Here is a 13,480-nt window from a genome sequence, read left to right on the forward strand (position 1 = left end):
CCTTTCCTCACCTCCCCACACAGATTCTTGTGACATGAAGTGAGTTTTGTGGTTTGTTTTTTCCTTGGGGCAGGGAAAGCACTGTTGTAGGCTGAGGGTGCAGTGAGTGTGTTTTAAAGCCAATCACAATGAGAACAGTTGAGGCATTTAGGGAATACAGAAAACTTCTTACAAGACTGTCCTTCTACCAGTCTAGAGAGATGGCAGGTGAACTCACAGAAGCTATGAAAGAGAATATTCAGTGTCTTGTGTAACTATAAAAGAATTAAGAGACTCATTTTACAGTGCATTTTAATTAAAAGTTCATTATAAGAATTTTCTTTTAAGAACAGCATACTACATATTCATGGAAATATGTAACTTTACCCTACAAATGGGACTGTCACCATATTATTCTTACAATTCAAACATATGAAAAATAAAATATGATATTTAGCTTTATAAATTCCCCCTCCCCCCCCTTTAAATCCTTTTTCTTTTAAATAACAAAAGTATTAACTCTTTCCCAGTACAGTGCATTTGCTATCTGCGAGCCACAAACCAAGAAGTCACACCAACGCCAAGGAAACAGCAACATTGTTTGCAAAATATTGAGAGAAAATGATAAAAAAATATAGTAGTCAGCCCAGTGCTTACAGAAGAGACAGTCAACAAGAATTGAAAAAGCAGCACATTTTCATATTACATAGGACCATTATAATAACATATAAACCAGTGCAGAAGACTTTTATGCTGGAAAAATATATACCAATTCTCAGCAAGCAGAAACTGAACTTTGGCACTTGCTCATAAAAAGGCCTTTCAAAGCAAAACAAAATGGAAATTCACTTAATCACAGCTTGTATATTTAAAAAAAATAAAGACATTGACTGAAGCAAGGAAACAATAGAGAAAAGTGTACAAGCCAGGTCACTAGGAATTCAGTACATTCAGCCTACAGAAAATACAAGCACAATCTTTCATCCACCCACCTATGCTGGGATCCTGGCTAGCAAAGGACAGGCTTTGGGACAGAACCTCACCTGAAGCACCTCTGCTTCAATGGAGCTGTGCTGATGAAACAGCCCTTTCTTCAAATTGAACTGGTACAATGTGTCTCCAATACATCACCTCTTTATCATAAAATAAGGATTTCTAATTGCAAATTAAGAAGCAAAAGCCTTGCACTCAGACAGTGGCTGTTCTGCTCTACCCATAGCTGCACCATAACCACTGCAGTGTAAGGATTAAGTGATTTCTTTTTTAAAAAGGGCTAAAAAAGAATGGCTTTGTTTTGAAGAGAAGACAATAGACTGGAAGGAAGGGTTCACATTTAGTCTGTTATTCCTGGTGCTGTCAGCACTGCACATTCTCAGGAACATGAGAGTGAAGTGTGCACACTGCTCTCCCTCCCTGCAGAAGAGCTGATGGTCTAAGCTCAGGCCCAACCAAAAGGGTTCTGCAGGCCAAAGCACATTTTTGGATCAGGCCACAAGAAAGCAAGGGCTGCTCTAGCTCCTTTCATAGCCAGGCTCAATGCCCCAAACTAGCAGCTATCTTTGCATTGAGGCAGTTTACTCTATTTTTTTTTTTATTCTTTCAAGGAGTTAAGACTGGGGAAGGGCAAGGAGAAAAAGAAGTGCTTTAGATTGCACAGAAGATTGTCCTACTAAAGGGGGCACTTGGATGGGAAGTGATCACAGCTACAAGTCAAGCAGACGCTCCTCACAGGTCTCCACAGGCCATTTAGTAGCACCTCCAAACACATCCACGTTGTTATCCACCCAGGGGATGATGTTGCCAGGCATGTTGATAGAGCAGTTGGCAATATTCATGATGTCTTCAGCTCTCAAGACCCTGTCCCATATATTGAACTGGCTCATCTCCCCAACAAAGGCTTGAGTTGCATCAAATCTTCCTCCTACTGTGTCCTTTGGGCACATGAGAGTCAGGATTAGATGAAGAAAACACCAAAATAACCTTCTCAAACTTGAAGTCCCTCCCCACCCAGCCCCACTGCTAGAGAGGGGTGCAGAGTTTGGTCACAGAGGTGAACAAATTTGAGTTTCTACATTGAACAAGGCATTCAGTGACAAGCTCCAACCTGAACTGTGTCAAAGCAGCTGAGGGCAAACAGTGGTGACTGCAGAACACCACAAAAAGGCTGTACAAAACCAACCTTGCCCTCAAGCAGCAGAGCAGGAAGGCAGCTTTAAACTTTGAGGCTCATTTAAGAGCCACTGTGCAAGCTTAGCACAGGACAACTCCAGCAAGAACTGCAGAGATGTGTAAGGTTACCCTGAAAGCTTTATGGCTATAGATTAAACCATAACTGCAGCCCTTGCCCAGCTGTCTGCAGGGACTGTGAGATGTGATCCTTGGATCTAAATAGCCAGGCTTTGTCTGGTTGTAAATGAGTGATTCAAACTGCACTGCATAAGCCTAGAAGTGTTTGCTTGCTCCACTCACTACCCAAGGACAGAAATCACTCATTTTTGAGTGAATCCAGTCATTCCACTGACTTGGAACTGATAGCACAGGACAGAACCCAGCACAGTGCAGGCAGAGATAAAGGAAACCTGCCAGACACTCAGCAGTGAGCTGGAGCATCTGCTCTGCAGAGTGTATTAAGATATTGAACTTGTCATTCTGTCATTTATGTCATGGATAAGTATCTACTAAAATCAATATCAACACAAAACTAATTTTTCATTCCTCCAGCTGTGAACCTGGGAATCCTGAAAAAGGCTATTTCCTGCTACTTGTTACAATATTTGCTTTTTTTAGTAAATGTGTAATGTAAGTAGAGAAATAATGTGAAGCCAGGAGCCACACAATTCATGACTTATGAGATGTTAACTAGAAAGGCAAGCTTTTTTTCAATATTCTAAAAAGACTTATTTTTAACCCAAACATGACTATTCTGAATATTTAATAAGTGAAACAAATGTACCAATGTGTGATTTCATTATTTGTTGCCTTGTTTCAGTCTGATACTGTGTATACAACAAGACCAAGTTTAACAGAGAAATTCTCACAGCTCTTGTTTGTTTGGGGAGTTTTGATTTTGTTTAAACCCTGGAACACCCTGTCATTCACTCACCTGCTCCTGACCCAGGATCAAGACACCTCCAGGCTTAATTGGATGCCAAGGAGCAAGATTCTCCCCAGTGCCAAGCTTCTCTCCATCCTGAAAAGCTTCCCACATTCCATCTCTGGTTGTCCATGTTATGCAGATATGATGCCATTTTCCATCACTGATGAAGAGAGGGAGCTGAGCAACCTACAAAAACCAGAATAATTCATATGGCAATCCAAATCTAGCCATTCAAGCCCAACCTGTAAAGAGGAACAGTATTTATCAGTCCTCAAAAGCAAGAACTTTATAGGGGCAAGAGTCAGTCCACATCCTACTTTGTAGGATTCCACAGAAACATAAAATGATTTAGGCTGGAACACCCCTCCAAGACCACCAAGTGCAATCATTACCCCAGCACTGCCAAGGCCACACCTACACCTCTTATAAACACCTGCAGGGATGGTGGTTCCACCTCTGCCCTGTGCAGCCTGCTCTGTGCTGTGCAACCCTCTCAGTGAAGAAATTTCTCCTCATATCCAATTAAAACTTCCCTTGGCACAACTTGTGGCCATTTCCTCCTTTTCTGTTGCCTGTTACTTGGGAGAAGAGGCCAACCCCCATCCTGCACATTAATCTGTGGCATCTGTTGTTTAAATCTCACTGCTTAGAAAGATTCCATCCAGTGCTCACATTAAGTTCCTCTTAAAATGTGGGGTTTGCCAGCTCCATTTGCAGTAACAACTGTGACAAATGGATCTGTCTGCTACCAGGAGAACTTGTGGGAACTGTTCCCTACACCTCACAATAAGGAGGAATTCTGCTCCTTTAGGAGTTTGATCTGAAAACCTTCTCAGGTCAACATCAAGAAAAAAGTGCAGTGGGCTATGGAGCAGCTGTGATGTGGAAGAAATAAAAGCCTCACAGAATATTGATATTACAGACATGATACTGAAGAGGAAAAAAAAGCTATTGCTAGAGATAAGCAGACCCAAGTTTGCTTCTCTTCAACAAACCATTAAAAATAATTGGTTATTGATCTGGGAGGATGATAGGACTGTTGAAAGTCCATAATCAGCCACAAGATAAACCACCTGAGTTGTGTAGCAAACACCTGATCCCTCAGAGAGCAGCGAGTTACCAGGAAACCTAACTGAAGGTGGGGAGAAAGGATACTGGTTTAATGACAAGTTTCAGTGTTTTCTTCAAGCTTGTCAGAAACCATCAATGGTATGAAGTAGCTGTATCTAAAGTCTGAAAATTGTGTTTAAACTGATGTTCAGTCACTAAGCATAACAAAACCAGACCATTATGTGTAGAACCTTTTGCTCTTTTCTTCTGCAAAATTCATTTAACATCTGTAACTTCTATAATTAGACAGAAATACAAGCTTAGATCTCACCGGTCTTGCAATGCTGTGGCTTCAAATTTTAATTGTGTTTCATAAAACAAAAAAAAACCCAAGAAGCCAAGACCTGCTTGTAACTACAGACAACATAAGTGTGTGCACATGCAATGTCAAGTTGCTTGGTCTCAACACACAAACATCTGTACAATTTAACTTCTGTTTCAAGAGCTTTCATGGACTTGCAATCAGCAAGTGGACAGCAGAGAAGCAGACAGCACCACCCCAAAGGCTTCTCAGAGGGAAGGAAGGAGCCAGTGCAAAGGCACCAAGGGGTCAGACCCTGTTCTGGTTACACTGACAACAAAGAGCTCATCAAATCTCACCTTATCATTAATTAGCAGCTCAATTGGATTATTCCCCCACTCTATGAGGACAATTTCATTGGCTTGCCCAGGAACAGCATATGAGAACGGAGTGCCAATCCCAGGAGAAGCACTAGACCTCAGCCACAAGCACACAGTGAAAGCATAGAGCTCTGGCAGAGTCTTCTTGATCTTCCCATACAGGTAATTGGTGCGAAGAGGAAGGGAGACTTTGAACTCATCAGGTGACTTAAATGCACTGTTACCTGGAATCACATGGACATAAAAAACCCCTTAACATGGAGCAAAACATGTATTGATAATTCAGGCTAAGACACAACTGATATTGATGGTCTTGGGCTTTAATCACTTCAGAGAGGTAAAGAAAAAAAAGTATATTGAAGTAGTATTACTGAATGTTGATTTTGCTGCATACAAAAATGCAAATAGATTTGATCCACATTGTCTACCATCTATTCTTCTGCTCTAAAGGAGCAGAAATAAAATAATTATCACAATCTCCTTCATTGCCTAGTTCATGGCTCCTCCCTATTTCAAACAATTCAAACTGGTTTACTGTCAGTAATCCAGTAATTTACTGTCAATAAAATGGATTCTCTGCTGTGCTCATTATTAAAGCATCACAGTGCTTCACAACCAGGATTTCATTCCCTACTACACAATCAGTATCTCTTTGTTAAGATCTCAGGCTTACACACAGATTAACACTCCCATTTTGAGCAGCAAATCTGAAATAAGACTACACTGGCATAGTCCAGAAAACAGCTACATTTGGTAGAACTGATTTCTGTCCCATGAACTGAACAGGACAAGATCTGGAAAGTTCAAAGTGAACTGAATTAAAAATACAATATGAAGCTATGAACTATGGAAATATTAGACTCTTAATTTAATATAAAAGCAAAAATTGTTATTTATTTTTTTATTTATTTCATTTTCTAAAAAAGTGGTAACAACCAGTGAGATAGTCTAGTCATGCTTACAAAACTGAGAACCCTTAAGACCAAAACTTTCTGAAGTTACAATACTCTGCACCATATAGTTTATTTAGATGCTCATAAGTAATACTGTAGAGTTAGCAAGAAAGAAATCCCACATTGTGCCACAAATTAAACCCCACAATTCTGTAGTAATGTCACCCTCAGCTTTTTAGCAGCCTGTTCTTCTGAGTCTCCCTCACTTCCCTTGCTCACATTCCTGAAACAAATTCAACCCCCTTGCCAAACTTCACCCTCCAGTCCAAATGAAAAGCTGCTGTCACAAAAGGTTGTCACAATTCTCATATGTATTTTTTAAATCATTGGCATTCTCTCATTTCCCCTTCTCAGAAGCAACTGAAGTGTTTTGGCTGCATTTTTCACAGAATGAGGGGGTGGGAGAAGAAAAAGCTTCTCTTTGGCTTGAATCTGTCTAGAGGAACCTTAGAGACCTGAAATGTTCTAAATGGTAAGCAAATAAACACCAGGGTCTTAGGGTTAATACTGAACAAGTTCCATTAGGCTGCTACAACCAATCTCACATAGAAAAAACAGAAACATACCCCATTAAAAGAGCAATTATTTTTGGGCTAGATGGGCAAGAAATGCTGTTAATCCCTTTCAGAGATGGAGAAAATAAGTTGAGATGTAGTAAATGATCTGTTTGTTCCTCCAGCAAAGCTAGGAATCACACTGAAGTCCAGGCACTACTAATTGCAGGATTATAGCTCCTGCTTTTTCTCCTGCATCCTCTTCTGCTGCCAGTGGAGACAACCACTGCAGGAATTAACAGAAAACCTTGGGAACCACAACAGGTGTACAATTTTAAATTCTTCTGCCCCATTGGTAACTAAAACAGCTACAGATAAAATCCAAGGCTTACAGTGTCACCTCAAAGTTTTTCTTTCCTCTATTTAGCCTCAGGACAATGAAGAGTTTAAGACACTTTAGTTAATTGTAGGGAAGAAATGCTAAACAATACTGCATTTTAAATAAAATACAACAGAAATACTATTTTCAAATGAGACCAGATCAAATATTGTCTGTATTTAAAATACCAAAAAAAAATAAACTTCTTTTATCATTATTACCATCACTTTGATTTGGCAGAGGAACCAGGACAGCTAAGCTGTACAGTAATAGAGAGCAAATTACACAAGTAAAAGAAAGGCTGTATCTTGGTTCCTGTCCCAAATTCTTCACTTCCCCAGAGACTTAAGACAGCCCTCACTCCCCACACAAAAAATAAAGGTGGGAACAGGTTATTTTTAGCCTAACTGAATTACACATTCTTGTTCTCCCACCACTCTCTCCTTCTGATATGAGTCACATCTTTCAGAGACAAGGACTATCTATACTTGACTCATAAGACATTAACAGGCCACTAATTCTCCATAACTTCAGTTGCAAGTTAGGCTCTATCTTGGCTCTCAGGAAATACTAAAAGGCAGAGCCTGTAGAAAACCATCTTCCTCCTTCTATTCTCCCCTCCTTCACTCTTTTTGGAAGAAAGAATAGATATAGCATTACACACAAGTCCATTAGGCTGCATTTCTAAATTCATGAGATAGGCATGTTTGCACCATTTGGAAGCCTTGTCCATTGAGCTGCTTTTAAGCAGAGTTCTTCACCTTGGAAAATCACTTAAGGACTGGGCAGTGATATTTACTGCAACTCCAGCCCTAGAGAGTCCACTCTGTACATACACACAGTCAATACAGAAAGAGTTCTGTGCTCACAGACATTCATAATTCAAATAAAGAGATTCTACTCAAGCAGAGAGATCTCAGTAATAATGAAGCCAAGAATCAGAATGAATGACTAGGATTACAAGAGTATCCCCCAGTGGACCATGTGTAATCTACTGTAAACTCTGAAGGCTCTAAGCTTAGAATACAGCATAATTCAAGCAGCTGCAGTTACCAAAAGTCATAACCAGTAACAAAAGGAAAGGGCACCATCAATACTTCCAAAGCAGCAGGAAACAAAGCTGGTATAAAATTCCATTCATTACATCAAAGGTAGTTGTGCCAATTAAATTTAGCCCATATGACTCTCAGTCCAAATAAAGGCAGCTCTACTCAAATGTATGCTTGACATTATGCAGCTATTTACACCCATGCCATACTTATTCCTATCTCCACTTGCCTCCTTCCCATCCCACAAACACTAAGAGTTTCATCCTAGCCACCCACACATGCCAAATTAAGAGACAGGAAGCCAAAGCCAGGCAACTGCCTGTCAAGCAAGAAGCCTGAGATAAAAGAAAAGGGAGAATCCAAGTATTTGCACTGTCACCTACTATTTAGTCCAGTACCTCAATGTCTTTTCCTCAGGGCCCACATTTAGTCTACTGCTCTGGAAGGAAGGAATAAACAAAATTAACCAGGACTGGGGAGTGTTTAGATTCCGAGAAATTACCTTTCTCTAACTCAGACACTCTTTCTAGCAGCGCATTCAAGGCCGTCTCTGTCTTCTGCCGGTGGGCTGAGGTCTCGTTGTGGAGCAGGGATTTCTCATCCTCCAGCTCGGCCACCTTGCTGAGGAGCTGGCGCTCCAGGTCCCCGAGGCGGCGCTGCAGCATCTCCCGCAGCTCAGCGGGCAGGGCTGCGTACGACACGTTGGCTCGGAGCTGGTGCTTCGGGGCAAAACAAGGGGAGACACTGTCACTCCTGAAACACAAACTGGGAAATGAAGATGTGCTCCCGGCTCTAAGCAGGAAAGTAAGATCGTGGAGCTCTCCAGCAAGTACAGAAGAGGGATTGATTTTTAGCATTTGTCATGGTCGGTGCTTTTATCAGCTCTGTAGCTAAACAGGTCCCAAAACTAAAGGGCACTTTTGTTAGAGGCTTCCAGCACTTTATATGAAGGAGTTTTCATACATTTAAGTTAAATAAAATCAATGTAATGAGCAGGTCTGATGTACTTCTATTAGTATGCATACATGTGGCACAATTTCTGCTTTACTTACTGTCAGTGACATGGCCAATGTAAGTAAACAGAAAAACTATCACTTCATTTTAGATTAAAAATTAAGCTATTTTGAAAGCAGATTTATCAAAGTCAGACACTCTTTAGAGCAATCTAACTATTAACCAGTGAAAGTATTCTTATTGAAACTGAACAAAGAGGCACCTCACACTCTCAAATAACACTGGTATCTTTAAAGATGCTAAAAAAACAACATTTCCACCTACCAAGTTGTTCTAGAGGAGTTTCTCTTCTACAACACTAAAAAGAATGCTTCAGAAAGACAGCAATAGTAATAACAGGAGGGAATGAATACTATCAGCTCATTCAAAACTGCACTTGCAAAGCAGCACTCCCGGAACAGCCTTTTGGAAGTTACTCGCCAAGCTCACATCAGCACTGACTGCAGGACAGCAGCACACACATGTGAGGCTTTCAGGGTGTGAAAAGCAAAACACCAGCACAAATCCTGTGGGAATCCTCTCTATGAAGCATTGCATGAGCAGCACTCAAACCATGGGCACTGTCCAAAGGCTCATGGAAATCACTTAGGGGATTTGGTCCAAGCCCACCGATTTCTGTTCAGAGGCACACAGAATCGGGTTCTTTTCATTCTGTGTCAGCCCTGAGTGCATCATCTTATCTGCACCATCTGCCCAGCACAATCTCCTCATCACCACCGCTCTGTTCAGCACCATATGCCGAGGTCTTACTGCCCAAGACGTCAGCTCCGTACCTCAAAAAACCACATGAAGTCACATCCCCAGAAAGGGAGACTTACACATTATTAACACAGAACCTAAGCTGGTGACAAGCAGGGAAACCATAATCTCCCCCCACGCAGTGGGAGAACACGTTCAAGAGCAGCCCCGTAGGTATTTACTATTAAAGAGAGGAGATAACCAAGAGACCGTGACAAGCCGAACGGAGCCGCTCTCCCGCGGGCTGGGCCGGTTCGGATCCATCTCCGCACGGCTTCGGGCACCCCTGGTGCCCGGAGTGCCCGCCAGACGTGAGGCGGCCCCGCTGCCCGGCCCTACCTCCAGGCTCTCCAGCCGGTCCTTCAGGGTCTGCATGGTGCGGCTCAGCTGGTCGATGACCTGCGCCGGGTCCCGCGGCAGGTCGCCCATCGTGTCCTTGCCCTTGCCCACCTCGTTCTTCCACGCCCCCGCGGCGGACTTGCCGTCGGCGCCCTCGCAGCGGCTCAGCTTCCCGGTGAGCTCCCGGATGGCCTCCCGCTGGCTGCCGATGGTCTCCTTCTGCTGCAGGACGGTCTCCCGCAGCTGCAGCACCGTGGCTTTGAGCTCCTCCTCGGGGGGCAGCGCGCCGCCCTGCATGGGCACGGGGGGCAGCGGGCAGCCCGCGCCGGCGGCGTCCAGCGGCAGCGAGGTGCACACGAAGCGGCTGCCCGGCGGGCTCTCCTGCTCGCCGGCCGGCGACCCCCGCCCGCCCGCAGCTACGGCGAGCAGGATCCCGGCGGCCACGAGCAGCATCCCGGCTGGCGAGCGGAGCGCCCGCTCGGCGGGGCGGCCGGGGCCGAGCCGCGGTGCCAGGAGCGGGTCCCGCCGCCCCGTCCCGTCCCCTCCGTCCCGTCCCGCTCCCCTCACGCCGCTCTCGCGCCCGCCGCCGGCCGCGGCTTTTATGGGCAGCGAGGGCGCGGGGGGCGGGGGCCGAGTCGCGCCGCGAGCGCTGGTTGGCTGCGAGCTGTGCTGACGTCAGCCGGGCCAGGGCCGAGCGGGCGCGGGACCGGGAGCGCTCCCGGAGCGGGACCGGGACTCGCACCCGCACCCGGGCCGCTCCGTCTCCCCGTGCCCAGCCCGACGCTCCCGTGTGTCTGCTGACACCCCTTGTCCCCGCAGCGGCCCCCTCCATCCACCTCGGTGGTCTCTGCCGACCCCGCTCCGGCTTGTCAGTGTCTTCCTGCTGTGGAGCGGGTCAGAAGCGGACCCAGCACCTCGAGGTGAGCCGAGCAGTGCGGGGCAGAGGGATTGTCCCTTCCCCTCCACACTGCTGCTACGGCCGGCCCGGAGCGGCTCTCTGAGCTAGGAGATGATGCCGTCAGAAAAACGGGAACGGTGCAAGCCGTGCAGCAGGTTCACACTGACTGCGGAGGGGAAGAGACTGGGACATGTTACTCATTAGAGTAATTCCATAATTCTATTGTCGGACCATAATCCCATTGCGGTTTCAGCTCTATTGTTTATGGTAGCCAATGTTTTTAATGCTGATTCTCTTATTGAGTTACTTTAAATTTATAATCCGTGAAGGCTTTTATATTTTCCAAGTGACATACAAACACCGAACAGTTCTTACAAACTTCTCGTGGATATGCAATAAAAACTCTTACCTCCGCTGGAAAAACTGAGAAACAATTCCTTATGCATCAGCAGAGGCTGCTCTTAGGACTCCCAAATCTTTGAGTAGAACTTCAGATTTTTAGAAAGTTTGTATATAGAGATGAAAGACATTTTACCATAGAGTAAGTAGCTCCTAGTATGAAATACATAACGTTTTAAATAATAACAAATAAAATTGAAAATAATTTTAGCCTTTTTTTTTTTCCAGTCAGCAAGAGAATTGCTTTGTTACATGATGAATTAACAAGTTTCCAGGAGTTTGTACAAAGAACATGTAATTGAAAATAATTTTAGCTTTTTTGTTTGTTTTTTTTGTTTATTTGTTTTGTTGTTGGTTTGTTTTTTTTTCTTCAGTCAGCGAGATAATTGCTTTGTCACATGATGAATTAACAAGTTTCCAGGAGTGTGTAGCACAGGGACAGTGAAATCTGATGGTTTCATGGAGTCCGGTTTATTTTTTCAGGTCTTCTAGCAATGTCCTGTTTAAAGCCACACGAGTCAAAGGCGACAGCAGGCACTGTTCAGCCAGATGCTTGAGATGCAGCTCCTGCTGCTTATTCAAGGGGAGAGAACACCGGGGGCAGGCAGAGTTCAAAATGCAACCAGAAGCTCCGATTTCTGTCTGAACTCCCTTTGTCTGGAAACCAGGTCCCAGGAGACTGTGCTGCTTCCTGCATGAATGGAACGTACCCACTCGAGGGCAGAGGCTCTGACTAATGCCTGGGCAGACATTTACCTCCCCTCAGAACCAGCAGCACATCGTGTCTCCATCACCTGGCTGATTAAAATTCTGGGTGCTGCAGTGAGGAGCAGCATGCTAGCACACCAGGAACATCTTCACCTGTCAACACGGGGTCTTTCCAGTCCACATAGGTTAAGGAAATATTAAAGCTTGCACAGAATAATGTGCCAGAATTATTGCTCTACATGTAAGATTAATCAGTCCCATTGCAGCTCATTTCTCCCAAATTTCATGTGAAGCTGTATGAAAAAAGTAATAAAATAATTGTAAAATGTTGGATTTAGCCTGTAGGAAAACAGTAGTCAATTGCTTTAGTACAGCTTGATCCTACCCTTTATAACATGAATAATGATGGCATCCTGGGCAAATAACCTCACATTACTTCAACATAAACTTCAAACTCCTGCTCTTGATTTTAAAACCCACTTTACAATTCAGAGCTGATCCCAAACAGCTTTTGACTGAGTGCATGACAGTGATAGAGGCTTTGCATCCTTTTAAATTCAAGCAATGTATTCCTTGAAGGTTTTGCTTAATTATAGATAGATTTTTGTCATGATCTCTTATTCAGACAAGCTGAAGAGTAACACAAGCAGCAGCAAGCAATAAACATCTGACTTTCAGGGTTCTGTAAGGTATATGATGGTAAATTGCTCATGACAACAAAAGTATTGTCCTTTATTACTCTACTGTTTCTTCTTGACAGGGGAGGTCAGTAAAACAGGAAAGAATCCCAATAAAGACACTCAGAAATGTCAGTTACCACACAGAGGGGTATAAATGTGGAGGACACAGGGAAAGACAGGTATTATCCATTGTGCTTCTTAATATCCTCAATATTTTGCTAGGGTGCTTCAGTGCTTTCAGAATAAAAAGGAGATGATTGCCCTGCTCTGCTCTGTGCTGGTACAGCCTCACCTCCATTCCTGTGTGCATTTTTGGGCACCACAATATAAAAAAGACATCAAAGTAATAGAGAGTGTCCAAAGGAGGCCTGGAGGATGGGGAAGGGTCTGCAGGGGAGGCTGTATGAGAAACTGCTGAGGACCCTTGGTCTGCTCAGCCTGGAAGAGACTCAGGGGAGACCTCAGTGTGGTCTTCAACCCTCCAGAGGGGCAGCTCCAGTCTCTGCTCCTGTGACAGGGACAAGACCCACGGGAATGGCTGGAGCTGGATCAGGAGAGGGTTTGGCTGGATAGTAGGGAAAAAAAATTCCCCCAGAGGATGTTTGGCACTGGAACAGGCTCCCAGGGCAATGGTCACAGCAGCGGCCTGACAGAGCTCAAGGAGCATTTGGACAAAGCTCTGAGGGCCAGGGTGGGATTTAGGGAATTGTAAGGGCTGTCCTGTGCAGGGCCAGGATGGATTTCCATCATCCCTGTGGGTCCTTTCCAGCTCAGGATACTCTATGATTCTATGACTCTATGAATCCAAACAACACTAATTACCCCATTTTACCCTATGTGCTGATTCTAAGACCTAAATTTAACACAGGTAATAATTTATTGAAACACTTCTTGTGACTGTAGGCAGTGTTTTTTCATGTTGAAGGTCATATAAATCTTCATTTTGAGAGACTGGCATGCAGCAGTACATTATCATAAATAATAAATCATTAAAATTCCAAGAAAGTCTATCGTTTTTACAT

General features: G+C 44.0%; 1 protein-coding gene across 1 annotated transcript; it reads right to left on the bottom strand.

The window, feature by feature from the left end:
• Positions 1-274: 274 nt before the first annotated feature.
• On the bottom strand, positions 275-10,343 carry NPTX2 (neuronal pentraxin 2). Its single transcript, XM_039732497.1, has 5 exons — positions 9,774-10,343; positions 8,185-8,401; positions 4,787-5,031; positions 3,083-3,262; positions 275-1,910 (listed from the first exon to the last, which is right to left on the bottom strand). The coding sequence occupies exons 1-5, from the start codon at positions 10,224-10,226 to the stop codon at positions 1,683-1,685; spliced, it is 1,323 nt and encodes a 440-aa protein (XP_039588431.1). The 5' UTR covers positions 10,227-10,343; the 3' UTR covers positions 275-1,682.
• Positions 10,344-13,480: the final 3,137 nt, after the last annotated feature.

Source organism: Passer montanus, unplaced genomic scaffold (genome assembly GCF_014805655.1).
Source record: "Passer montanus isolate IOZ18808 unplaced genomic scaffold, ASM1480565v1 scaffold8, whole genome shotgun sequence".
Classification (NCBI taxonomy): Eukaryota; Metazoa; Chordata; class Aves; order Passeriformes; family Passeridae; genus Passer; species Passer montanus.

Excerpts from the sequence above, each read along its gene's own strand:
- NPTX2 (XM_039732497.1), bottom strand. The coding sequence starts at position 10,226 with ATGCTGCTCGTGGCCGCCGGGATCCTGCTCGCCGTAGCTGCGGGCGGG. Across the intron at positions 5,032-8,184 it reads AGTGTCTGAGTTAGAGAAAG|GTAACAGTGCATTTAAGTCA; the intron begins GTAATTTCTCGG and ends ATGTGATTCCAG. Across the intron at positions 1,911-3,082 it reads TGATCCTGGGTCAGGAGCAG|GACACAGTAGGAGGAAGATT; the intron begins GTGAGTGAATGA and ends ATGTGCCCAAAG.